Source organism: Rhinopithecus bieti, unplaced genomic scaffold (assembly GCF_001698545.2).
Source record: "Rhinopithecus bieti isolate Rb0 unplaced genomic scaffold, ASM169854v2 scaffold_1017, whole genome shotgun sequence".
NCBI lineage: Eukaryota > Metazoa > Chordata > Mammalia > Primates > Cercopithecidae > Rhinopithecus > Rhinopithecus bieti.
Genome location: NW_016803657.1, coordinates 6,786,751 through 6,811,286, shown reverse-complemented (window position 1 = coordinate 6,811,286; position 24,536 = coordinate 6,786,751). Strand labels below are relative to the sequence as shown.

At 40.5% G+C, this 24,536-nt stretch overlaps 1 protein-coding gene across 4 annotated transcripts in view; it reads right to left on the bottom strand.

Annotated features, from left to right (window-relative positions):
* The window catches only part of PHF10 (PHD finger protein 10), a 22,717-nt gene extending 5,566 nt beyond the window's left edge, over window positions 1–17,151 (bottom strand). Inside the window, exons 1-9 of one of the 4 annotated variants that reach the window (XM_017895016.1) lie at window positions 15,891–17,151; window positions 12,021–12,127; window positions 9,836–9,966; window positions 8,857–8,934; window positions 7,180–7,313; window positions 6,932–7,081; window positions 5,676–5,785; window positions 3,365–3,518; window positions 1,161–1,316 (exon numbers count right to left, since the gene is read on the bottom strand). In XM_017895016.1, coding sequence (XP_017750505.1) covers window positions 1,161–1,316; window positions 3,365–3,518; window positions 5,676–5,785; window positions 6,932–7,081; window positions 7,180–7,313; window positions 8,857–8,934; window positions 9,836–9,966; window positions 12,021–12,127; window positions 15,891–16,133 — 1,263 coding nt within the window. In that variant the 5' untranslated portion in view covers window positions 16,134–17,151. Of the gene's footprint in view, window positions 1–1,160; window positions 1,317–3,364; window positions 3,519–5,675; window positions 5,786–6,931; window positions 7,082–7,179; window positions 7,314–8,856; window positions 8,941–9,835; window positions 9,967–12,020; window positions 12,128–15,890 lie in introns of all 4 variants that reach the window. The other 3 variants (XM_017895010.1, XM_017895000.1, XM_017894991.1) reach the window with 3 other exon arrangements.
* Window positions 17,152–24,536: the final 7,385 nt, after the last annotated feature.

Here is a 24,536-nt window from a genome sequence, read left to right as displayed (position 1 = left end):
AAAAAAAAAAAAAAAAAAAAAAAAAATTTAAGTTATTTACATAAAAGCATTTTCTAATAAAACATGAAATACACTAATAGGTCACTTTTTTTACTTGAAGAAAGGTAAATGAACATGTTAGAACGTGTTCTAGTTAGTTTGACGGAAAGGTGACTAACTTCAGCCTGTTCTTGTGAATTATTTATCACAATCACAGTTCTGACATACAAGGTGTTCAACAATTTCACTTGGCAAAACTTCCTCATCAGCTTACTCTAAAATTTTCCTTCAATACACCTTCATAAGTGCAATAAAAGCATGTTCTAATACATTTCAGACCAAAGAATCAAAAGGTAGTATATTTTACTACCACCATCCCAAATATGAAACTGTACAGCTAATTCTTCCTTTTATGATATTCTTAAATCCCTATATGCAAATAAGGCTACACACCTCTCACCTCACTTTTTCTACAAAAGAAAAGGGAGGGGCAGACAGAGGGAGGAAAAGTTCAAAATATAATAATAGTTGCTGACAACCTACTACTTTACTCTGAGGATAATCAGATCAACAAGTTAACAAGTATGTTTTAATTCTTGTCATAGAATCATATAGGCTCTTTACCAAGGTTATGCTAAAAATCACACAATGTAAATACAGGTTTTATTATTTTCTATCCCAGAGTTAGCTAAATTTAGCATATGGATCAAATAATCCTTAGATTAAACCCAGATCTTTCTTAATGAAAGGCACTAAAAAATGCAACTTAGTCTAACAGTATACCCACTCATACTTCAGCTCAGCAGCTTTAGCTACACTAAATGCTGGGGCATTTAAAATGCCAAATAATTATGATCTTTACTCCAAGGAAAGAAAATATAAACTTCTGCCTATGAAATAATGTTTTAAAAACCCATACTTGCCTGGTTATTATTTCAAAGAAAAAAGACTTATAAATTGTACATATACAGAAACAGAAGCTAAACCATAGCCAAAAGTGACAGAAAGGCCACCAAGGAAATAAAGCAAAAAAGAAAGCAGCAGACAAAGGGCACACCATAGAAGAACAGCTAGTGAAGTACAGCAGGCAGAAGCTCCACAATCGTGAAAGTCAAGTTAAAATATTTCAGGGAGAGAGGCTGGTCAGTAAAGAAGCTGAGTCAGGGGCTTTTTTCTTCTACCTTGTACCCAGGAACTGACTTGGACAGTACAGAACGTTTGGGACCATCTTTTCTTGGAGTGGCAGCTTTGTCTTTTGATTTCTGTCTTCCCTGGAAAGAATCCTCCTGGCTGTCAGGAGGGCTTTCTCCTTCAGATACATTGCCAGAGGAGCTGTCCTGGAGTTTAAAAGGCAAAACAAAGATTCTTTGGAATTAAAACAAATTTGAGTCTGGATTTTGAAAACTATGGAAAATATTCAAAAAAAGTTTTAAAGCCTTATCAATTTAAAAATAAAAAGATCATTCTAAATGTTAAGAAAGCTTATTCCAGTGGAGACGAAAGTAACTTATGTTAAAAATCATTCATCTTTCTTCTAAGTATGATATTGTATAAAACTGATTCCATTCATATCAGTGCCTTCATCAACTTTGTTTTCTGACATAAGTCACAAAAACGCAATTATCCGCTTCAGCTACTATTATACGACACACAGCTTCAACATCATTTTCCATGTCACAAGGGAACATATTTGTTTCACACAAAAATACATTGTTACAAATAAGTGTGGGTATTTTCACTGAGTACTAAAAGTTGTTAAGAAGGTCCTTAAGGAAAAATGAAGTGCTGCAGTTAAAAAAAAAAAAAAATTCCTTCGAGTACACATTTGTGTTTTCATAATGTTAAACCATGCAGAGCCAATCCCTCAACTATCTACAATAGGATGTGAAAGATTGTATATATTCAAGGTTTAAGACCTCAATATCTAATGATTTAATTATTCATTTTATAATTTAAAATTTTCTAATTAGAACAACTTTCATATAAATTATGAAAATTATAAATGAAAAAATTAGATTATCTAGAGCCTCCCTGATAAACACACACTGACCAGAAACATGAATATATCCACTTCATCTTTTTTCTGGATGTCCACTTATATACATAAAGATACCGAGACTCACACATACCCCTAACCTCATCGTGCCCTCATTTTTTAAAACACAAAACTGGATTACACTGCGTATGTACGCATGTGTGTGTTTTGGTATTTTTTAAAACCATTATGTGCATGTTCTCACAATCATTAAATATTCTTTGAACTGCATTTCTATCCTATAAATGTAATATAATATTACCCACTGTGGGCATTAAAATTTATTTGTAACTTCCAGCATAAAAAATACTGTAAACACTCAAACAGACCTTTTTTTCTAATTAAATTTTTTTCAGCATCTGATTAAATCCTTAGGATAAATTGTACTAGTGGATTTGCTAGGTCAAATTCTGTGGAACTTAAATTGGTAAGACTGCCAAAACGCTTTCCCATAATGTTGGATTAGTTTACACTTTTCCTAGCAGCATGAAAGGAAGTCAGCTTCATCACCTTTTGCATGCCGTAGCTTCCCTTTCAGCAACATAACAGGAGAAAAGTTGTATCACCCCTTTAATACTTGAATAGCATCTTATTTTGCATAGTATGTATTATTAAAGATGTTTTAGAAGCTGCTGGTGACAAGGAAATAATGTCCATTCAATGGTAGCACAATCTCACATTTAGACTGGCTTCAATGAAAAGTCTGAAATAGCCAGTTACTTAAAACACAATGCTAAAGAAATTCAAAGCCCTATGTCATCACTGGGATCAAAGCCCTAAATGGTTTACATCAAGGGGATTCTGTTCTCCTTCAGGTCCACAGAATACACCAGCTGCCCATTGTCATACAAGCGCGTTTTGCTACAAAAAAAGAGTCATACAGGAAAACCCAACAAATTGCACAACATATTACTAAACACAATATTTTCCTATAGGAAGCCTAAGATTAAGCAAAAGAAACCTAAGTTAATGCACTCCCCTAAACTAAGAAAACTACATTTCTATGTCAAAAGATCAAATTCTGTTTTGTTCAATATTTTAAGCTAAAGAGACAACAAGTTGAATAAACGACTGTAAGCTAATTTTCCAATATCCTTGCCTAAATTGCTCATGGTAACTACAAAGGGGCAATTTTAAGTATAAATCTTACCAAAGGCCACACACCGCTTGTTTTTTATCAAAACATACTATAAATAACTTTTCTTGATGAATACTTTCTGGAAATTACATGCAACCATCCTTTTTCAAAGACAGGGTGATGACAGAAGTTCAATATAACATTCCAGGAAAGCAATTAGCAAAAATTCAAAGAGAAAGGAAATGCTTCCTACTAGAGAGAAATGTTCTCACCGAAGTGCCTTTGTTTTTCCGTTTCTCGTCACCTCGACCATCTTCGCCATCATCTGAATCACCGTCACTGTCTAGAGCAGGGAGCTCAGGATCCAGAGGGGGCTCATATAGGGCTGTGTTTAATGGCAGATACCGCAGCTCATCTGGTGAGTACCTGAAGTTCAGAGAGTTTATTTTTGGTTTCCCTTTATTATTAAATATAAATAGACTCATCGTTGACCTATGAAGAGAGCCTTAAACTTCTTGAGTAACCCCAAAGACTTCCGAAAATAGAGTATTAATTTTCATTTTGTCATCAAGTAGGGTTAATAAAAGCCTGAAAATCTTTTCACTAGACTTATGTAAAATATGCATTTGATTCTTACTAAGAGATAATGCGCCTCTCCTCTTTGCCCTCAACCCAAAAAAACAAAACAGTAAATAAAATGTCTGTAGCCCCAAGTCTGACTGCCAGCTCACATCCACCTCCACCACTGTCCCAGGTCTTTGCTGCTTCTCTGTGCTATCACTCCACTTGTAAAACAGGCCTAATAATGGCATCTACCTCATACACCAGTGCATGGTACATGATATTACTTAAGATAATATTAATATAGAAAGCAAAATTTTTAGTAACAAATTATTGTAAACAAATTTGGGAAGCATGTATTCTAACAAATTTAATCATCTATTTTTTCTGAAACTAGATTGGCAATCTCTCCCCCTAGGTCAGACAGCAATGCTTTGTGCCACCTCCATTCTCACCCTCAGTAGTCCTCATTCAGGAAGCGACCCTGGATCAGGACTTCTCCAACTAAGACAACACACCAAAAAGCAAAGGGGGTGGTATACTTGCATATGACTTTTAATAATTTGCTGACACCAAAATAAAATTTTTAAAAATTAAAGGCCGGGTGCAGTGGCTCACGCCTGTAATCCTAGCACTGCGGGAGGTCAAGGTGGGCAGATCACCAGAGGTCAGGAGTTCAAGACCAGCTGGCCAGCATAGTGAAAACCTGTCTCTACTAAAAATACAAAAAATTAGCCGGGCGAGGTGGTGAGCACCTGTAATCCCAGCTACTGGGGCGGCTGAAGCAGGAGAATCACTTGAACCCGGGAGGCGGAGGTTGCAGTGAGCCAAGATCATGCCACTGAACTCCACCCTGGGGGACAGCGTGAGACTCCATCTCAAAAAAAAAAAAAAAAAAAAAAAAAATTGAAGAAAAAGTTTTAAAAAACTGCTGCCCATGATTTAAATTTGAATTAAAAAACCTTTTTAATTTAAAAAATTTCTGCCCAAGATTTGACTTTCAAATGATGTGAGTTATGATACTGTACTTTAAATTCTATTCTCTAAAAAAATAGTCTATTATGAAAAACATATGGTTCCAGAGTAAGGCTTAAGGTTGAAGTAAAAGCTGAGACTTTAAAATAAAATGGGCTGGGCGCAGTGGCTCAGGCCTTTAATCCCACTACTTTGGGAGGCTGAGGTAGGCAGATCACAAAGTCAAAAGAGATCGAGACCATCCTCGCCAACATGGTGAAACCCCACCTCTACCAAAAATACAAATAATTAGCTGGGTGTGGTGGCATGTGCCTGTAGTCCAAGCTATTCGGGGGGCTGAGGCAGGAGAATCGCTTGAACACAAGAGGCAGAGGTTGCAGTGAGCTGAGATCGCGCAACTACACTCCAGCCTGGCAACAGAGCGAGACTCTGTTTCAAAAAAAAAAAAAATCTGTTAGCCCTGTTTTTTTTCAGTTACATTCAGTTTGGGAATGGGAGATAAGTAGCATTTAGGGGCCAGATTGGAGCAGCAGTCAGGCCAGGTCAGCAATGTGGCTGGGGCACCTAGGTGCCCGTGCCTGCCCCTCTGCTCCTTCTCTCATCTTCTCTGCAGTAAAAGTCAGTGTTTCTCAAACTCTAACCTGCACATGAATTATACAGACATCTGTTAAAATGCAGACTTTGAGTCACAGGTCTAGAATTGGGCCTGAGATTCTGCATTTCCAACAAGCTTCTGAGCAGTAATAGTGCTCTGGACCACAGAACATACCCTGAGCAGTGAGGTGCTACAGAGCCCCCAGCATCTGTCTCTGACAAACCCAAACAGAATGGGCAGAGACAGAGGCACCCAGACTTCATCAGCATATATTCAAATTCTGACTACAGGGTGTTATTTACCACAGAACCAGAGAAGAATAGCAACACAAATCCTATACAGTATCTTACGGTGGTATCTATAAACCCCAAAATTGTTAGGAGGCAAGTACAAAAGGCTCTGAAACCCCTTACCAATAGCCAATACTAAGTGTAACTAAAACGACTAAATACCTTTTATAATATTCCTGGAACTGTCCGGGGATGAGAGCCACTGGGTAAGAACTGACCTTTGTTCGCTCTGTTGGCAAAACTTTGTACTTCCCTTGAGGCACCTGGATAACCTATGTTAACATAAAGAGAAACACAAAACTGATTCCATGCTCAGAATCAAGGTTTTAGGAAGAGTCCCCACATGCTCTCCACTGAACGCCCACTTCTCCCTAGAAAAGCTACAATTTTAAGAGATATTGGAAGCTATAACCTAAGAGGACAGTTGGTGCTTTCAATTCTATATATTATCGTTTTAGAGGCCTATTCTCCTGAGGAATGGCAATGGATCTCCTGCTCGCTACTTAACAGCAGAGTGATCTGGGTAGCTTATACGACCTCTCTGTAGCTCAATTTCTTTATGAAATGGAAGTAATCCTAGTTCCAACCTCACATGGTTACTGTGAGAATTAACATGCAAATCTCTTTTAAAAACTCTTGGGACACATAGCAAGTATGATATGTAGCAATTATTAGTCTCATTTAGTAGAATTATCAACCATAAAGCAAAAGACATCTCACAAAAAAATGTAAATTATTATTAAGCACAGCATTAAAAATAATATCTCAACTTCCAAGGAGGAAAAAAAACACATGGCCAACATGGTAAAACCCCATCTCTACTAAAAATACAAAAAATTAGGCCGGGCGCGGTGGCTCAAGCCTGTAATCCCAGCACTTTGGAGGCCGAGACGGGTGGATCGCGAGGTCAGGAGGTCGAGACCAACCTAGCTAACACGGCGAAACCCCGTCTCTACTAAAAAAATACAAAAAACTAGCCAGGCGAGTTGGCGAGCACCTGTAGTCCCAGCTACTTGGGAGGCTGAGGCAGGAGAATGGTGTAAACCTGGGAGGCGGAGTTTGCAGTGAGCTGAGATCTGGCCACTGCACTCCAGCCTGGGCGACAGAGCGAGACTCCATCTCAAAAAAAAAAAAAAAAAAAAAAAAAAAAAAAAAAAATTGGCTGGGTGTGGTGGCAGGCGCCTGTAATCCCAGCTATTAGGGAGGCTGAGGCAGGAACATCGCCTGAACCCGGGAGGCGGAGGTTGCAGCAAGTCAAGATCACGCCACTGAACTCCAGCCTGGGCTAGAGTGACACTCCGCCAAGAAAAAAAAAAAAAAAAAGGTGGTACAAAAAGTAATGATAAAGGGAGTAATCGGCACTCTGCAATAACAAGTAATAAACTAAGTTCAGGGGTACTAAATTTAAGTTATCCTACATGTGTCTGCAAGTCAAAATAAGCTCTTCTTTCTTCCATGCGTTCCCGGTTTAAGTTGCTATTAAATTCAGCTGCCTTTTTGGCAGCTTTCTTAATATACTCAGGCACTTTACTGGCTTCAACTTTCTGAGTATTCTGCTGTTGCATTTGCTGGAAAAAAAAATATACAGTTGGAAGTCACATACAACTTTATAAAATGTCATTCTCCCCAACCCAAATAAAAAATGCCAGTCACCTCAATTACTTACAGAATACTCCTTATAATGGTCTGTAATTCGTTGACGTTCTTTTTCTTGTAGAATAACAGAATACTCAGCATGTTTGGCTGGATATTCTTTTATCATTAAATCAATCACTTCATCACTGCGCAATGCTGTTAAACCTATTTTAGACCAAAAAATAAAAAAATAAATAAGCTCTTTTAAGAATAAGTGAACAAAAGCACTCTTCAAAATTTACTTCTTCAAACCGCTCCACATTTTAATGGTTTTCCAATAGCCAAAGCAAAATATCTTAGTACACTGGAAAATAATTAAACTTAATATTAATAATATAAACTCAAGCAATTAAAAGATTATCTTGCAAAAGGCAAATATATCAATTTTTCAATCCAACAAGTTTATTTTTAAGATTCTATGTGCTTTGAACATATATCCCTTTAGTTAGAAACAACTGTTAAATAATGAAATGCACTATTAACAAGTACTACAGAATACTGGATGACTAAAGGAAAAAAATTCGTTGCATTAAAATGTTTGTGAAAGAAAGATTACAAATAAAGCACGGACATAATTATACAGAACTAACAACTGAACAAAGTTTGCCTTTTTGCATTTTAGAGATGTGGTCTCGTCATCTTGCCCAGCTGGAGTGCAGTGGCTATTCACAGACATGATCACAGCACACTACAACCCCAAACTCCTGTGTTCCAGTAATCCTCCTCCCTCAGCCTCCCAAGTAGCTGGGACTACAGACACACACCATGCACTCAGCAAAGAACCTATGACTTAAAAAAGAAAATTGTACAAGCTTTGCACACAAAATACAAACACTCTGAAAACTCTGTAAAAATTATTAGACAAGGGCTGGGCATGGTGGCTCATGCCTGTAATCCCAGCACTTTGGGAGACCAAGGCAGGTGGATCTCAAGGTCAAGAGTTCAAGACCAGCCTGGCCAATATGGTGAAACCCTGTCTCTAATAAGAATACAAAAATTAACCAGGTGTGATGGCATGTGCCTATAGTCCCAGCTACTAGGTAGGCTGAGGGAGAATTCCTTGAACCCAGGAGATGGAGGTTGCAGTGAGCTGAGATCGTGCCACTGCACTCCAACCTGGGCAACAGAGCAAGACTCTGTGTCAAAAAAAATTAGACAATTACACTCTGTTATAGAATAGAGGTTGATCCTTGACTTGCAATGGAGTTACATATGATAAACCCATCCTAAGTTGAAACTATCCTAAAAAGAAAAAGCATTTAATACACCTAACCTACCAAACATCTTTGCTCACCCTAGCCTACCTTAAACCTGCTCAGAAGACTTACATTAGCCTACAGCTAGGCAAAATCATCTAACACAAATTTTAATATAAAGTGTTGAATATGTCATGTGATTTGTTACATATTACACTGAAAGTGAAAAGAAGAATGGTTGTATAGACACTTGAAGTATGGTTTCTACTGAATATGCATTACTTTCACACCATCATGAAGCTGAACCATCATAAGTCATGAACCACATGTGTGTTCAAGTTTCATTCTCCTGTGCATTTTAACAATAATAAAAAATGAAGTAAATAATGTAGCATTTAAATAGTTCAATTTATTCTATTAATTTTGTAAAATATTTTAGGAAAGAACATACTTATCCAATATCATCTCATAAATGTTCAGCTTGAAAAATTCACATTAAAAGCTATTCTTACCTAGAGTGCACTGAGTTTCAGTAATGACATTTAGTTCTCTCAGGTAGAGTTTCTCCTTGTGAGACAAATCTCGTCGCTCTAAATCTCCAAAAAAAAGATCAAAAGACTATTAAAACAGCAAAACATTATGCATTCATAAACCTTTTAAAAGCTTAAAAGCTTGATTTTTTAAAATATTCGTATTACATATTCCAAATATTATTAAAGGGGCTACAAAAAATATTACAAATTCAAGAAATAAAACTCAGCAAGACACAAAAGTTAGAATAAAATAGAAAATAGAATAATCCAAAGTAAGAAGGTCATATAAATAACTATACTAAACTAGTTCATGAGGAATAGCCTTTCTCAAATTCAGATATGGCTCATATAGCTAACTCTATTCCTTAGATCAAGGGACAATGGTAAAAATCCCAAACTTGACTATAAAATGATTTGTTCTAAAATTTTCCCCAGGAAATTCACCTTTCCCGTTTTGCTTTTAAATCAGTTTATGAGCCATAGAAACTATCAATAACAAAGAGAGATGCTGAATGATAGTAGTAAATGAAAAACAGCCAGGTGTGGTGGCTGACACCTGTAATCCTAGCAATTCAGGAGGCTGAGGCAGGACAGCTTGAAGTCACGAGTTTGAGACCACACAGGGCAACATAGCAAGACTTCACATCTCTAAAAAAAAAAAAATTAAAAAAATTTGCCACGCATGGTGGTGCACACCTGTAGTCCCAGACACTTGGAAGGCTGAGGCAGGGGGACAGCTAGCCCAGGAGTACAACGCTGCAGTAAGCTATAATCGCACCACTGCACTCTAGTCTGGGTGACAGAATGAGACCCTTAGTCTTAAAAAAAAAAAAAGAAAGAAAAACAGCAAGCACAAGAATATAAAATACATTATAATCTATAGAAAAATTCAGAAGTTGACAGTGTATCATAAAGAATTACTATCAATTATAAATTAATCTATTATATAAACCAGTACCTGGATATTTTCTTTTAAAGGAGGTCACACCCAAATATTCACTGACTTGTTCTTGAAGCATATAGTATTCTCCTGTTTCATCCGGTGGCCACTTGTACTCTATCAAATTTTCTGCTGGATAGTAACTAAAGCTAAGTACAGAAATATATACTATGCATTAAATGTGGCTTTCATTAATTTTTAATCACTTTTATTGAGGATATTTTGAAAACTATTTTAAGTATTTAAATTATTTGCCTCCTATGTTGACTTCCTGTGTATCAAAGAAAATTACAAAACAGGTACAAGGAATGGAAATAATTATCTGGTCTACCAAGTCAAAAGGTACATTGAAAATAACATCTTTTATACACTGGGAAAATCTAGAATCACAATTGCTAAGAATGAAGGCATTTTTAGTTTAAGGGACCTATGAGGGTAAAGCAAGGTGATGATGATATCAGCTCTGAATTCTTTCTCTTGGACTTAAAATGCATAGCCAGTATTTCATCCACCCAAGGAATAATCAACTTCTGTCTCTTGTCTACCGTTCAGTGAGTCATAAATAGCTGAGAAAACAGAACTCTTAAAAACCTGTATCTTAGTGCATCATATCATAAACCATAACTGTTTGTTCTCAGATATTCTACAAACCCAGAAGCAAAGAATAGACCTAGTTTGAAGGTGCCAGGTTATCATAGTCCATCTCCATCCTGAGTAACAGAGCACAGTTCAGGATCTGGGCCAATTCAACCTCTAAATCAGACACAGTAAAGTGACACTATGTTATGCATCCATCTATTTAAAAAGTAACCTTCAGAAAGAACAGTGTTCTCAAAAATGGTGCTGGGAAACTGGGTATCCACATGCAAAAGCATAAAATTGGACCTTTATCTCATATCACAACTCAAAATGGATCAACAACCTAAATATAAGAGCTAACTAGAAAACTCTTAGAAGAAAACATAGAAATCTTTCACAACCTTGGATATGGCATTACATATGACACCAAAAGCACAAGCAACAAAAGAAAAAATAGATGAAAAATTTGGGCTTCATTACCATTAAAAATTTTGTACACAGACACTATCAAGGGAGTCAAAAGACAACCCATAGAATAGGAGAAAATATGTGTCAATCATGTTTTTGATAAAGTATTAACAAACTCCTACAACAACAAAAAAAACAAATACAAAATGGACAAAGAACTTGAATAGACACGTCTCCAAAGAAGCTATACAACAGCCAAGAAGCAGGTGAAAAGACGTTCAGTATCACTAGACGTTATGAAGATGCAAATCAAAAATCACAATAAAATATCACTCCACACCCTTTAGGATAACTATTATTTAAAAAAATGAAAAATAACAAATTGGTGAGAAATATGAAGAAACTGGAAACTGTGAATTGCTGGTAGGAGTGTAAATTGGTGCAGCCCCTATGGAAAACAGTTTGGCAGCTTCTCAAAAAATTAAACAGAGGATTACCATATAATCCATCTACTCCATTCCTAGATAAGCACCAAAAAAAACTGAAAACACAAACTCTGAACACCAGTGCTCACAGTAGCATTCTTTACCTTGGCCAGAAGGTGGAAACCGAAATGCCCAACAACATCTGAATGGATAAACAAAATGCTGTACATACATAAAATAGAGTATTCAGCCTTAAAAACAGAACAAAAGTCTGACATATGCTACAAGGATGAACCTTGAAGATACTCAAAATTCTAAGAGAAATAAGCCAGCCACAAAAGGACAAATATTTTATGGTTCCACTTATATGAAGTACAAAGTAGTTGCATTCATGGAAATAGAAAGTAGAATGATGGTTGCAAGGGGCTAGGTAGAGGGAGAAAGGGAAGTTATTGCTTAATGGTTATAAAGTTTGGGGTAGTGGAAAAGTTTTGTAAATGTATGGTGGTAATGGCTGTACAACACTGTGAATGTAACTGATGCCAATGAATTTCACACTTAAAAATTGTTCAAATGACCAATTTTATGTATGTATGTATTTTACTATCATAAAATTGTTTTTTAATTACACTCAGTAGCAAGACCAACTTTGGTGGCACATTACAGAACAGGAAGAAAATATTCTACAATTTTTAATAATTGCCTTTGCCAGAGCTGGGGGAAAGAGGAGAGGATGTTAAGGCAAAGAGAAACATCACAAAAAATATTAATAACTGGTAAAATGACAGTACCCAAGATCTTGACTTGAAGTTTCACAACTCCTAGAACTATCTCCTGAGCCCATTCGCCTCCTTTTGGATGGCTGGGTCCCATCATTTGAATTATCTTCATTATCATCCTATACATTTAAAAGATTCAAAAATAATAATTAGAGAAAGAATGAAAGAACAGTAAGTCTCAATAAGTGAAAGACTGTCTAAGGACAAGTAGTCATACAAGCATTAACTTCTTATTATAATTAAAAGGGACCAAGAGTTTGGCATGAGCAAGACCTGGAATAAAATTTAAAACTGATCTTCAATCCAATCAAAATAAGAACACTTTCAATTAACCCGTAAATGTAAATCTGCTTTTGCTTTCTTGCCAACTGAGGTTAAAATGCTTTCTGCTCTTCATAAACACATAAAACTGCTGCATCACTGTAGGATTAAAGCAAACTCTCCTACCCAAGCCCAGGGGGAAAAAAAATGTATGGATCATTTACAGCTCTCAGTTCAACTTGGAGTCGGTTCATAGGACTATTTTAATTGACTAGGCATTTATGTCCCCATGAAAAGGGGACATACAAGACTGAAAACAATTCTAACTATTCACTCTTCTTCTTACATTGCTAAAGGTTAGCAAAAATATACCCTAGTAAGGGTCATCAATCTATAATATAGCAACACACACTTCAAAAAAAGAACCTTGAGAGGGGAGGGGAATTTTTTTTTTTTTAAAGAAGAGGCTTATATATTTTTAATGTAATACGTTATGTGGCAAGAACATCAAGGTTATAAATTCAAACACTGCACTCAGAAAAAGTATCAGACGTTAGGAAATTGATTTATTTACTTATCAGCCAAGGCTTAAGGTCTAAAAAAATCACAATTTTTTTAATGTAATATATATAGCTTTTAACGCTAATCCAATTTTGCTAAATATCATGGTATTCTTGCTACATATTAAAATGAAAGGAATCCTACAAAAGAATATAAAGTGGCAATATGGTATAGTGGCCAGGCATGCCAGAGCTGGACGGCCTAGGTTCTCACTGGGCACTGTCCCTTACTAGCTGAGTAAGTTATTCTCTGTGAGCATCTCCTTATATGAAAATTTGAGACTATAATAGAGGCCTTGTTACATGGCTAATTCAATGATAAATGAGCTACTATATTAAAAGTACTTAGAACAAGGACTAGCGAATTATCTGACAAATATTAGTTAAAATGATTATGATAACAAAGTCTCAAATGTCCCTAGCTCCTAGGAATTGACTGGTTCCTTTCCAAATAGTAAAATATATAATCTTTTTCAGTCCTTATAAAATTAGCATTTCATTAAAGAGCTCTGCAGTCTAAATCTACTCTGAAAATTTGCGTATCACAACTGCAACATTTCGTATTCAATACTCTTAACATAACTCATTTTAAACATTCCAGTATTTTTTCTATTTTATTTGTGAGCATTTTAAGGATTTTTATGTCCTTAAGTATACTTCCCTTTAGCTAAAAAATTGAGACACTCAAAATATACAAAATAGTTAAAATGCAAAGTGCTCAAAAAAGCTGAGACTACAATTTCATAAAGTGTTTTAAATTACTACTACAAATTCTAGGCAAAGGCATTATAATATAAAGTGAGCATCTGGGCAGAGAGCCTTTTTCTAGAGAGAGGCAGTAACAGCAATATTGTTCCCAATACACGACGGAATAAGGTAAGAATTTCCGTGTAATCGCAATACTGATACAGAGGCCCATGTTTTTAAAGACTCCCAAAATGTACTAAATCAGAGATGTGCCTTCCAGAGTTACAGGTGGTTTCCACCTACGGATCAGATGAATTTCTATGCATCACATCCTTCTTAAGGCTCAGGGGTCAAGAATGCACTCAGCGGGCACTAGCTCAGTGCCCTCCAGGTGCCCAGCCAGACGTCAAATGCTGCAAGTGCAAGGATGTGCATTCAGAGTCTCACAATCTAGTTACTTCCATTGGCGAGGGCCTTTGAGGAACCTTCAAAACGAGTCTTTCTCTTACGGCACGACAGACGTGCGCAACAGGAAAGGTTCCCAGGCAGGCGCAGCCCCGCTAGGCTGCCACAGGATGGCTTGCCCCGCCAACGCGCACACCGCACACCGCACGAAGGCTGGCTGGCTCTGAAGCATTTCAGTTCCCGCCGCCATCTAATTTCAATCCAATTTCAAGTTTCGAGGCTTGTTAAAACATCATTCCTCCCTTCCAACCTTCTGTCACAAACTGCTCGCCTAACTTTGGAACCAAAACGTTTTGATGCGTGACACTCTACTGCTCATCTCCATTTTCTCCACAAACACCAATTTTTCACCTCCTCAAGCAGTAAAAAGTTTTAAAAAAAAGACTTCCGCTGAAAACATCCGGACGCTTGCGTATTTACTTAGTTATTACACTAAGTTCACTAACTGTGTTGATTTTCCATATCGTTCGCCACTCGGTTTTTTGCAGTAAGCTTTCAAACACTTCAGCAAACTATGCGCGGAATGAAGACTGAGCGAACGCGCGCTTCTGCAGGCCCCTCCGAGGCCAACTCTTTCGGCCCCGGACGCGTTCCGTTCCGCGGCTGGCCCCGGAAGAGGCGTTTAGGGGACAAGCTTGTCAAGCGGGGCCCGCCGCCAACTTCGGGGAAGCCGCGCCGCGTCCCCCGCCCGCCCGCACTTGTTGCTCGCTAGAGGCCGCGGGCTCCCCTGGGGGCCCCGCCTGGCCGACCACCCCGGTTTCAGGCGCGGAGCCCGGCCTGGGGCCCACGCCCCGAGGAGGCTAGGCGCGCCGCAGCGGGCCTGGGCGAGGCCCGGCAAACGGGCCCGGACGCGGGTCAGGGTCGGGTCCACCGGCCGCTTCCTCAACCTCGGGGCACTGGCTCCGGGTAGCCGGGTCGCTGTCGCCACGGCCGCGGGGACAGGCAGCCGCCCGGCCGCCGCCGCCAATCAGCCCGAGCGCCCCGCGCCGCCGCGCCGCCGTCGCTCCGCCTCGTCGCCGGCCGCCGCGCGCGCGACGCCGCCGCCGCGCGCCGCGCGCGGGCCCCCCGGCCCCCGCGCCCCGCCCCTCCGCCCGCCCGGCCCGGGGGCCGGCCCCTGCCGCCGCGCGCCCCGGCGGCCCCGCCAGCGGCCGACGCCACCGCCCCTATGGCCGCCGCCAAGCGCGCTGCCGCGCGGCGGAGAGCGCCAGAGGCTGGGAGGGGCGCCGGGCTGCGGGCGTCGAATGGAGTTGAGGCCAGGCGCCGGCGGCGCTTCCTCTCGCAGGCCCAACCCGGCGCCGGCCGCGCGCCGCCGCCTCAGCACCGCGCCTCCCCCACAGCTCCGCCGATGCCTGAAGCCGCCGCTGCGCCCCCACAGCGCCGCCGCGGGGCTCCCTTCTAGCCCGCCGCCGCTCGGCCTCCAGCGCCACGCTTGCCTCAGCCCCGCCGCGTCCCCCTTCAGCCCCGCCGCTCCCCTTAGCCCCCGCGACCGCCTCAGCCCCGGCCCGCCCCCTGACTCCCCACGGGCCCGGCGCGTGTTACCGTCGACCGCGTGGCCTCCCCCCAGCCCGCGGCGCGGGCCCCACCTCCCGCCCGCCCTCCGGCCCGCCCCGGGCCCGGGCTCGTCGCCACTTGGCGCGCTCGCAGCCGCCCCCTCCCGCGGCCCCCGGCGGCCCGGCCCCTCCGCGCGTCACCCTCGCTCCCTTCCTCTCTCCCGGCGGCGCCCGCCCTGCCCCGCCCCCCCCGGGGTCCCCGCCCCACCCCTCCCTGCCGGGGGTCGCCCTGCTCGGAGCAGCCGCGCGGAGACTGCGCGGCCTCCGCCTCTGTGCGCTCGCAGCCGTCGCTCCTCGCCCGCCTTTGTTCTCGGGCCGCCCCTCTCGCTGGCGACGCTCCGAGAGAGCCGCGGAGCCACCTGCCAGGGCCGCGCTTCCCCGAGCATCCAAAGCTGCCTCCGGGGGCTGTCGACGCCCGCGCAGGAGCGTGCGGGAGGCACGGCGGGAAGAAGTCGCTGAGATTTGGCCCTCTCGGCTTTGTGTTCCCGCGTGGTTGATGCCTCCGCGGAGAACGCGGTCGGCCGGGAGCCGGGGAGGAGCCTGGACGCTGGCCTGGCAGGTACCCCCGCGAGAACGCGGGAGCCGGTGTGTTTCAGATGCATTTATTACTGGTCTCGGGCTGCATCAGGGCACTTCTAGGACCGCACTAAAAACAGCGGAAAGTGAGGCGCCGAGCCTGGGTCGGGGTGGCCAGCCGTACAGCTGGCCTCACGGACTCCATTGCCTGTGTCTGCAGATGACTTGTTCTGGAGAGTAAAAAATGTTCTCGGATTTAAAGTACAATCCTGTTTCCTTTCCATTCATTAGTGTTGCCTACAATCCTCAAACAAAAGTTGGTAAAGATATAGGGATTATTTCTAGCGCATCACATTGACAAACACCGACGTTAACACGCCCAGTCCAGCCTGGCTCACTTGCGTCAGGTCGGAGAGGTCACCACTGACAACGCCGGGCCTTCAAGCCACTCCTAATCCAGCTTCGTTCTCTCAGCCGCAGCCAGACCAGCCTACTCGCCTCTGCCCCACCACGTGCAGGTGTAAGCTTCCGCTGCACTCCTTGTCTGAATCTGCCAAGAAGAAACTGCATCTTTCAACTAAATTCTTTTCACTGATAAGGGCCCTCCAGTCAGATTCTCTGGATAGAGTTTAGTGTTTTGTTTTGCTTTGTTTCGTTTGAAAAAAAAAAAAAACAAAAAATCTCTTCAGCTATTTGGTACTCCTTTCCCTCCGGGATTTTGTCTCTAGATTGTGAAAGCTGGCAGAAGATGGAGTCAGGGAAAGCCATGATGGGAAGGTTCTCACTAATAACTGCCTGATATAAATAATTGGCACAAAAGACTGCCAAAGCCACAACCTTGCACAAAGGCCACAAAACTACACAAAAAATGCTTCAAGGACATTTGCGCTGCAACTGCCTGTCCAACCTTGGACTGGCCATCCCCTTTGTTACTTATCTTTGTAGCCAAACCTTGGACTGGCCATCCCCTTTGTTACTTATCTTTGTAGCCAAGGATAATTGTTTCAAAACAACTTATGTAATCCTCCTCGTTTTTCCTTTCTAAACCCCTTGTCTTCCTTTACCTCCTTGAATACACCTATAGTTTACTATGACACCATATTCTACATTGCAATGCCAGCTCTCGAATATTTGTCATGTCTGGCAAACCTGCCTGTTATTTAGATTGACAAATTCAAATGCAAATTTATTCCGGAGTCAACAAATACTGATTCAGTCTTCCGATGTGCAAGGCAAGGAAGAATATTAAGGAGGCACTGTATATATTAGATCCCTGCCTATAGGCAGCTTCAACACTAACACAATATGGTACGAATATATAATTGTACTTTAAGGCAGCGTAACTGGGAAAACAACTAGCAACTAAAAAAAAAAAAATGGAGTTTACTACCAACTAAAACAATGGAGGTTTCAAGGTTGACATAGAATTTGAAAACTGCTTTAAAGACAGGTAGGAAAGATACAGGTAGATGTGCAATGGAAGTAGACATTGGGTTTCAAGCCCCAAACAGGCTGAGGGGTGGTAAAATAGACATATTCAGGTACATCAATCATTCCAGTTTGGCATAAGAATAAGGTAAATGAAGATGGATTCTAGGAATTAAGGATGAAATATGTAGGGAGGTACTATGATGTAATGGAGAGAACAAAGATTTAGAGTTAAGACTTTGGTTTGGATCGCAGCAGTGTCACTTATTAGCTATGTGATCAAAGGTAAATTAGTTAATCTCTCTGACCCTCCATTTCCTCATTTGTATAACAATAATGTCCAATTATTCCACAAATATTTTATGGAAAGCCAAGTTTTAACTAAGAACTATGTTCAATGACGAAGATATAAAAAACCATTCATTCATTCATTCATCAAATACTGCCTTACCGTTTACTGAGTTAGGCCCTGGAAATACGGTAATAAGGGGGGAAAAAAAGCATGAAACTTATATGAGACCACTTATTTTATGCAGATATAGGTGAAAATAAGGCCCAAGACCAAGAAATCCAAAGGTACTCAACTTGTGGAAGTAAGATAGAGAAGGAAAAGAAGAAAACTAAGTGTAAAGTGCTGTAAACTGAAAGGAGAGAGTGTTTTGTTGTTGTTGTTGTTGTTGAGACGGAGTCTCGCTCTGTCGCCCAGGCTGGAGTGCAGTGACCAGATCTCAGCTCACTGCAAGCTCCGCCTCCCGGGTTTACGCCATTCTCCTGCCTCAGCCTCCCGAGTAGCTGGGACTACAGGCGCCCGCCACCTCGCCCGGCTAGTTTTTTTTTGTATTTTAGTAGAGACGGGGTTTCACGGTGTTAGCCAGGATGGTCTCGATCTCCTGACCTCGTGATTCGCCCGTCTCGGCCTCCCAAAGTGCTGGGATTACAGGCTTGAGCCACCGCCCCCGGCCAGGAGAGAGTTTTAAAAAGAGGGACTGGTCACCTCTCCTAATGGAGAAGTATGTTTGTAAAGGAGTTATTATAATGATGAGCCATGAAATCTAAGCTGGACAAGGCAGGAAATTTGAGGGCTATAAATGGTGAAAAAAGTCAATGAACTGGAGATTTCAGTAAGATTGGAGAGTGGCTGTCTTCAGGGTACTAGACGTGGTGAGCTGGAACGACAGGAAATGATTGCATGAGAATAACTTGCTTGAAATAAAGATTTCAGAAGTCATACTAATATTGGCAAGAGCAAGGTCTAGAGGTAAAAGGCAACTGAATGTGAGTTGGTTAAGGAATTAGAAAGTAGCATACAGACAGTCCTAGCTTGGCGTAGTAGAACATGACTATAAAAATGACCATGGAAGTTGAAATTGTGCAAAGTGATCTTAATAATCAAAGAGAAAAATTAAAATTGTTCTGTGACACTTAAGAACTTTTGTTGAAACATCAAAAACTCTCTTACTGCTAGATAGACATATATCAGGAATTTTTTTAAATTGTAAAACTGATTTATTTAGTATGCCACAATTTAAAACATGAGAAACATGGAGAATCAGTCTTTATTCTTTGTAAAAAACAAAAGTAAACAAAAAAACTTACCAATAGTGGTGTGAAATGTGTTTGCTTCTTCTCATATGATTAATCTTCTGTCTTCATAAATTGTCATTCTGCATTCTAAGGTTAGATTAGCTTCCAACATTTTGTCTTTGCATTTTCAATCTTGTAAACTATTCTCAGGAATTCTTAAATACAAAGTGTATCAGCAACACTTCCTGTGGACCTCTTCACCCTTTTGTCATAGCCACTTTACTCTCTTAACATTAATCAATTCATAAAATGATGAAACCAGAATTTACTGGCTGAAAAAGGTTTTTATTTAGTCTCTTTGTAATTATCATTTTCTTTCAACAAGACAACCAACTTCAACACTTCGCCCGAATGCTAGCCAGACTGATTGGGAATAAATTTAAATGTATTACAGTCTTCAATCAAAAGCAGGAAAAAGTCTTTATATCAGCCATAATTTGCATTCTCTTTCTAGCGCAATTTAAACTAAAAGATCCTGAAGCAACTTTACCTTCTTTTTTCTACTCACTGAACATTTTCTCCATGGCGTCTATGGTGCCTTTTGCGTAGGCCAAGGTCTCATCCTATCTTTGCTTTGCTTTTGTCATTTTCAGATTCCCTAATCACGTCTAATTTCATTTCAGCATTATATTTTATTTGCTGTACTTTCATCTTTCATGTCCAATTCCTTTTCAATGATCCATTTTTGTAAAATATCATGTTAATTTATCACTGGGAAACAAGGAAGCTATATAACTACATGCTTTGCTGTTTATAAACTGAAAAACTGAGTAACGGTTGTGCAGTGACCAATAACTGACAGACTCTGAAAGAAGGACTGTGATATCTGCTATGGACTGAATGTTTGTGCCTCACCCGCAAATTCATAAATTGAAGCCCTAATTCCCAGTGTGATGGTATTTGGACGTGAGAACTTTGGGAGGTGATTAGATTTAGATGCGGTCATGAGAGTAGAGTTCCCACGATGGGGATTAATATCCTTTCAAAAAGAAGAGACACAAGATTCATATTCCTTCTCTTTCTTTCTCTCTCCCCTGCCCCCACCCCCACCAAGGAAAGACCTTGTAAGGACATAACCAGGAAGAGGGCCCTCACCAAGAACCCCATGCTGGCACCCTCATCTCAGACTTTCAGCCTCTAGAACCTTAATAAAAAATATTTGTTGTTTAAGCAACCCAGTCTAAAGCATTTCATTATATCAGCCCAAGCTAAGACAATGCCCGACTGTTATTTACATAGTGATCTGTGAATTGAAGAGCTAGCTGTGATTTTTGTTCTTTATGCAATTCCTCACATAAAGTTAATATGCCATCACAACTGAAATGTGAACCACGTTGTTGGGGAACTGGCATTATTTAAACCACAGTAAATGAAATTTGGCTTGAATATTCTCATAGTGAAAATTGCACAGTGCATACTAGAACCATGCAAAGTGAGGACTACCTTGTTGGATGGTTCATCTATGTGGATGTTGAAGTCCCAAGGAAAGATGACAGGAGTTGGGGGGGGATGAAGATTATAATCCAGTAGCTCAAGTCTTCACGTGATGGGGAGGAATAAGCCAGGGACTACAGGCAGCAGAAATCAACAGGTAAAATATTATATATCCAGATAGCATAAATTTTCAGGAGACAGAATTTTTTTTAAGGTCAAAGGGCTTACCTACCCTAACTCCTGGCTGTAAGTTATCAAGGGTTGAGAGGCAAAAAACAGCCTTCATTTGAGAGGGCTGTAGTGGCATTCCTCTTCAGGGAAAAGTCAGATTGCTTTTAAGGAAAGGAACTCAAAACGCATGTGGAAGAGCGGTTGGGAATACAGAGGAAGCTGATGAACCGTACAAAGAAAGTTCCCGCAGGCTGCGGTGGCTCAGGCCTGTAATCCCAGCACTTTGGGAAGCTGAGGCAGGCAGATCATGAAGTCAGGAGATCGAGACCATCCTGGTTAACATGGTGAAACCCCGTCTATATTAAAAATACAAAAAATTAGCCAGGCGTGGTAGCAGGTGCCTATAGTCCCAGCTACTCGGGAGGCTGAGGCAGGAGAATGGCATGAATCCAGGAGGCGGAGCTTGCAGCGAGCTGAGATCACACCACTGCACTCCAACCTCGGTAACAGAGCGAGACTCCATCTCAAAGAAAAAAAAAAAAAGAAAGTTCCGTAACCCACCTGAAAAGCTTAGAGAAGCAAGGAGTCAGATGAGTGGATGTTCAGATTTGACTGATGGAAATGTTTATGTGTTATTTTATGTGAGTGATCTTCACAGTGGGCAAGTGGTTCAAAAGTTATGTATATGTACCTGAATATTTAGCATGATAGTCTGGTGGGGTCAGGTGATTCCACCCTTTTATAGGATCATAGTGAAGTACAGCCTAGGTGGAGTGACGCAAGAGGCTGATGATAGCAGGGCAGAGGTTTTCTTGGTACAGGTCTCAACATAGCTTATTGGGGAAGAAGAGGAGGAAAGGAGTTTTATGTTAGAGGAAAGGCAATAATACAAGATATTATGAGAGGACAAAGGAGGGTATCTCACCTAATCTGGAGAAGCAGTGACAGAGATGTTGGATTGGCAGTGAGAAATGTTGCTAGGATCTGAGATCTTTATAAGGCACCTGGAATCCACTTAACTTCAGAAAATAGCCGAGTATTACATTATGGACAATCTAGAACCTTAAGAGTAGGCAGAAGAGTTGGTATTCACTCACAAGGCAATCAAGAGCCACTGAGGGGTTTTGAGGCAAGGAGTGATATAAAGTTATGCTTCCAAGATGAAAACTCCATCAGTTTTATGTGTAAGGTATGGAGATGAGACTTAAGGCAAAGAAAATAGGCCCATTGGGTTTTCTCCCTGCCTCATTCTTGGAAGCATTTACTAGAGGTGTAGTTGCTGAATACCAGCACCCCAATACAAAAGAAGTTCAGTGAGGTCAAGATCCTTGTCTGTTTTTGTCACCACAATACAATCTGCATCTCACACAGTGCCTAGAACATAGTAGATGCATGATTCTGTTGAACAAAAAAATAATAAATGAATCAATGAAAGAAAGGAGCTATCGAAATAGATTTGAGGGAAGTGAGTACCTAGGCTAGAGATATAACAGAAATGGAAAATTGAAGCTATTCTGAGCCACTTCAAAAAGTTAAAATCTATAGAATTTAACAACAAATTATATATGGGGGTTTACAGAAGGGAAAGAAAACAGAGCTAAAGGTAATTTGGAGGTGTCAAACATAATAAAAATAAGTGTGCATAAGTACTTGATTACATATTATTTAATTCACATGCAAACCTTAGGAAAAAGGTTTAATTCTCATTTTACAAACAAGTCTATCTATGAGGCAGTCAACTCAATTACCAGGTAGTATGTTTTGCAATTAATTCATCCTGACAAGTTCATCAGGAAGGCACATTGTGTGATATGACATATTTCATAGGTTTGTTATTACTATTTTTTTCTGTGGTTAAGATGAGCATCAATAGCTCCTTTTTAAGAGATTATTTTGGCTACAACTATCATGTGTATGCTCTGTATAATGGTGGAGTGATTTTTTTCACCAACCATATTTTTATTTTATTATGAAATAACAGTTGTTGTGATATATAGTTGCCAGAAGGAAACTCTCAGAGAATTTTAGTTTACTAATAGAATCGGTAGAAATTGTAAGAAAATGATCAAATTTTTTTTCTTTATTTCTTCTTTAAAAAATGGGATATATGTGCAGAACGTCCAGGTTTGTTACATAGGTAAACATGTGCCATGGTGGTTTGTTGCATCTGTTGACCCATCCTCTAAGTTCCCTCCCCTCCACTCTCACCCCTAACAGGCCCTGGTGTGTGTTGTTCCCCTCTCTGTGTCCATGTGTTCTCAATGTTCAACTCCAACTTATGAGTGAGAACATGTGGGGTTTGGTTTTAACTCCTGTGTCAGTTTGCTGAGGATGATGGCTTCCAGCTTCATCCATGTCCCTGCAAAGGACATGATCTCATTCCTTTTTATGGCTGCATAGTATACCATGGTGTATATGTACCACATTTTCTTTATCCAGTCTATCATTGATGGGCATTTAGGTTAGTTCCACGTCTTTGCTATTGTGAATAGTGCTGAAATAAACATACATGTGTGTGTGTCTTCATAGTAGAATGATTTATATTCCTTTGGGTATATACCCAGTAATGGAATTGCTGGGTCAAATAGTATTTCTGGTTCTAGATCCTGGAGGAATTCCCATACTGTCTTCCACAGTGGTTGAACTAACTTACATTCTTACCAACAGTGTAAAAATGTTTCTATTTCTCTACAGCCTCGCCAGCATCCATTGTTTCCGGACTTTATAATAATCACCATTTTGCCTGGCATGAGATGGTATCTCGTTGTGGTTTTGATTTGCATTTCTCTGATGATCAGTGATGTTGAGCTTTTTTCATATGTTTGTTGTCCACGTAAATGTCTTCTTTTGAGAAGTGTCTGTTCATATCCTTTGCCTACTTTTTGATGGGTATTTTTTCCTTGTAAATACGTTTAAGTACCTTGCAAATTATGGATATTAGACTTACGTCAGATGGGTAGATTGCAAAAATTTTCTCCCATTCTGTAGGTTGCCTGTTCACTCTGATGATAGTTTCTTTTGCTGCACAGAAGCTCTTTAGTTTAACTACATTCCATTTGTCAATTTTGGCTTTTGTCGCAATTGCTTTTGGCGTTTTTGTCACGAAGTCTTTGCCCATGCCTGTGTCCTGAATGGTATTGCCTAGATTTTCTTCTAGAGTTTTTATGGTTTTGGGTTTTACATTTAAGTCTTTAATCCATCTTAAGTTACTTTTTGTACAAGGTATAAGGAAGGGGTCCAGTTTCAGTTTTCTGCATATAGCTAGCCAGTTTTCCCAACACCATTTACTGAATAGGAGATCCTTTTCCCATTGCTTAATTTTGTCAGGTTTGTCAAAGGTCAGATGGTTGTAGATGTGTGGTGTTATTTCTGAGGCCTCTGTTCTGCTCCATTGGTCTATATGTCTGTTTTGGTACCAGTACCATGCTGCTTTGGTTACTGTAGCTTTGTAGCATAGTCTGAAGTCATGTAGCATGATGCCTCCAGCTTTGTTCTTTTTGCTTAGGATTGTCTTGGCTATATGCGGTCTTCTTTGATTCCATATGAAATTTAAAATAGTTTTTTTCTAATTCTGTGAAAAATACCAATGGTAGTTTGATGGGAATAACATTGAATCTATAAATTACTTTGGGCAGTGTGGCCATTTTCATGATATTAATTCTTCCTATCCATGAGGATGGAATGTTTTTCCATTCGTTTGTGTCCTCTCTTATTTCCTTGAGCAGTGGTTTGTAGTTTTTGAAGAGGTCCTTCACATCCCTTGTAAGTTGTGTTGCTAGCTATTTTATTCTCTTTGTAGCAATTGCGAATGGGAGTTCACTCATGATTTGACTCTCTGTCTGTTATTGGTGTATAAGAATGCTTGTGATTGT